The 2,251-nt window shown below is 39.5% G+C and overlaps 1 protein-coding gene across 1 annotated transcript in view; it reads right to left on the bottom strand.

Annotated features, from left to right (window-relative positions):
• Window positions 1-273: 273 nt before the first annotated feature.
• The window catches only part of LOC103131720 (uncharacterized), a 44,760-nt gene continuing 42,782 nt past the window's right edge, over window positions 274-2,251 (bottom strand). The window contains exon 6 of the mRNA XM_007543419.2: window positions 274-485. Coding sequence (XP_007543481.2) covers window positions 413-485 — 73 coding nt within the window. The 3' untranslated portion in view covers window positions 274-412. The remainder of the gene's footprint in view (window positions 486-2,251) is intronic.

Below are 2,251 nucleotides of genomic sequence, written 5' to 3'. Positions count from 1 at the left end.
GGCAGTATTATGCTGTGGGTCTGCCGCCCATCAGTCTCACAAGGTGCCAGTGTTTTACAACTAAAGCTGGGAGGAATGTGTGTAAAGTCCCAACAGTTTGATTTTTTCTGTATCGTTTACTTTGCATGAAAATCAAAATTACAGAATCAAAAAATGAAACCGCAGTAGTCTCTGTTCAACCCACAGAGGGCAGCACTGAGACAGTTTTACACCAAATTTACACTAAAATGTCACAATTTGAACAGTAAAACAAAGAGCAGCAAAATGATCAATTTAAACAGTTCATCTGCAAAAAAATGAACTAATTTGTTCATGAAGATTAACAAATGACTAATTTGTTAATCTTTTTGGATTAACAAATGAATAATTGTTACAAACATTTAATTTCCGCAGACATTTCCCTCTTTCTTCACTACCCAGATAAAATGTGTGTGTTTCCTACCTTAACGTAGTCGACAGCAGCATCCAGGGCGGCTACCGGATCCCTGGGAAACACAGACAGAGAGAGAGTCCGGTTCAGAGAAAACATCCCGACCGGTCGGACCCGCAGGCTCGGTTCAGGTGATGGTGCTGATGTTGCTCTTTTTACAGCGGCTGATGCCCGAAACGTTTTCACAGCTGTTCTATGAGTCCCTGCATGTCCAATTCATGGTTAGGAAAACCCAAAACTGCCAATGTTTTCTGTAAAGTTTCAGAGAAATGAAACCAAAAACCATCTGGGCTGCGGAGTTTGAAGTAGAGTCCGCTCTGGTCCGACCTCCGTTCACTCCTCCCCCACCGTGACACACATCACAGCCAACCGTTCAGACGCCGCTGGCACTTTCACACAGAGGCTACAGCACACAAACACACACGCTTTAAGACCAGCGTTAGAGTTTTCATCTAAAAACTGCATTACAAACATTTAGCAGCAGTTTTATCTTGGAGCAGTTTTAACCACCCACACTGCAAAAACACAAAGTATTTCTGGTCTAGTTTATACAGCAAATACTTGAAATTACTTCTGTCACGGTTACAGATTTGGCTGGACGATAAAAAGTTTTCGCCATAAACAGTAATGTTGTTGTTTTGAGTTCATTTTAAAGTAATAAGACAAGAACTCATTCTCAAAGATCAGTAAACTTTAAATCCTAATGAACATTTAACACTGGAACTGGAAGACATATTAAATATCCAAAATAACAACAAACAAAATGAATTATAAAGTCTGTAAACAAAACTGTCCTTCAAAAAAGGGCTCAAAAAAAGTTGAGACCAAAACACCAGACTGGAGACATTTATCATCCAGATTCTGGCAGAAAGAGAGAAAAAGGAGAAAAACAACAAATCATGCAAATGGAAATTATGGGGCTCTTAATTTATTAAGTGATTCATTGCTTACTTGAAATAAGACAAACTTACTTCAGCTTATTTTAAGTCAATGCTTCTTTAATGTTGATTACAAAAGAAGTAGCAGTTTCACTGCCAGATTAGGTTTTTACTTATAACTAGGGCTGGAAAATAAATCAATAATATATTTTTTTGTAATCAATATCAGTAGATAATACATCTGATAGAATATTCACTGAACTTCGATCCAGAACCGCAAAGCATTTTGGGGGATGTAGGCAAACGAAAACCTTTAGCTGCTCAACCTGTCAGCTACCGAAGCAAAGTTGGTGGAATCAACTAACCCACTCAATCTTTGGTTACCTAGCAACCCCCTCACTCTTTGGTTACCTAGCAACCCACTCAATCTTTGGTTACCGAGCATCCCACTCACTCTTTGGTTACCTAGCAACCCACTCAATCTTTGGTTACCGAGCAACCCACTCAATCTTTGGTTACCTAGCAACCCCCTCACTCTTTGGTTCCCTAGCAACCCACTCAATCTTTGGTTACCTAGCAACCCACTCACTCTATGGTTACCTAGCAACCCACTCAATCTTTGGTTACCGAGCAACCCACTCACTCTTTGGTTAACTAGCAACCCACTCAATCTTTGGTTACCGAGCAACCCACTCACTCTTTGGTTACCTAGCAACAACCTGTTGAGTGACTTGCGCAGCAGCAGTTTAAGGTTTTGCTATCGGGCTTCATAAATGCTTAGAAATAAGAAACACAGTGGAGTCAAAACTGAAGATAAAACAGGAAAAGTCACACCACCAGATGGTGTATTTCAGATATTTAAAACAAAAACCTGATTAATAATTATCAATATTGACAATGAGTGACATAAACTGATATGAAACGCTTATATGGTGATAAGTTC

Source organism: Poecilia formosa, unplaced genomic scaffold, assembly GCF_000485575.1.
Source record: "Poecilia formosa unplaced genomic scaffold, Poecilia_formosa-5.1.2 Scaffold820, whole genome shotgun sequence".
NCBI lineage: Eukaryota > Metazoa > Chordata > Actinopteri > Cyprinodontiformes > Poeciliidae > Poecilia > Poecilia formosa.
This window is presented reverse-complemented; position numbering and strand designations above follow the sequence as displayed.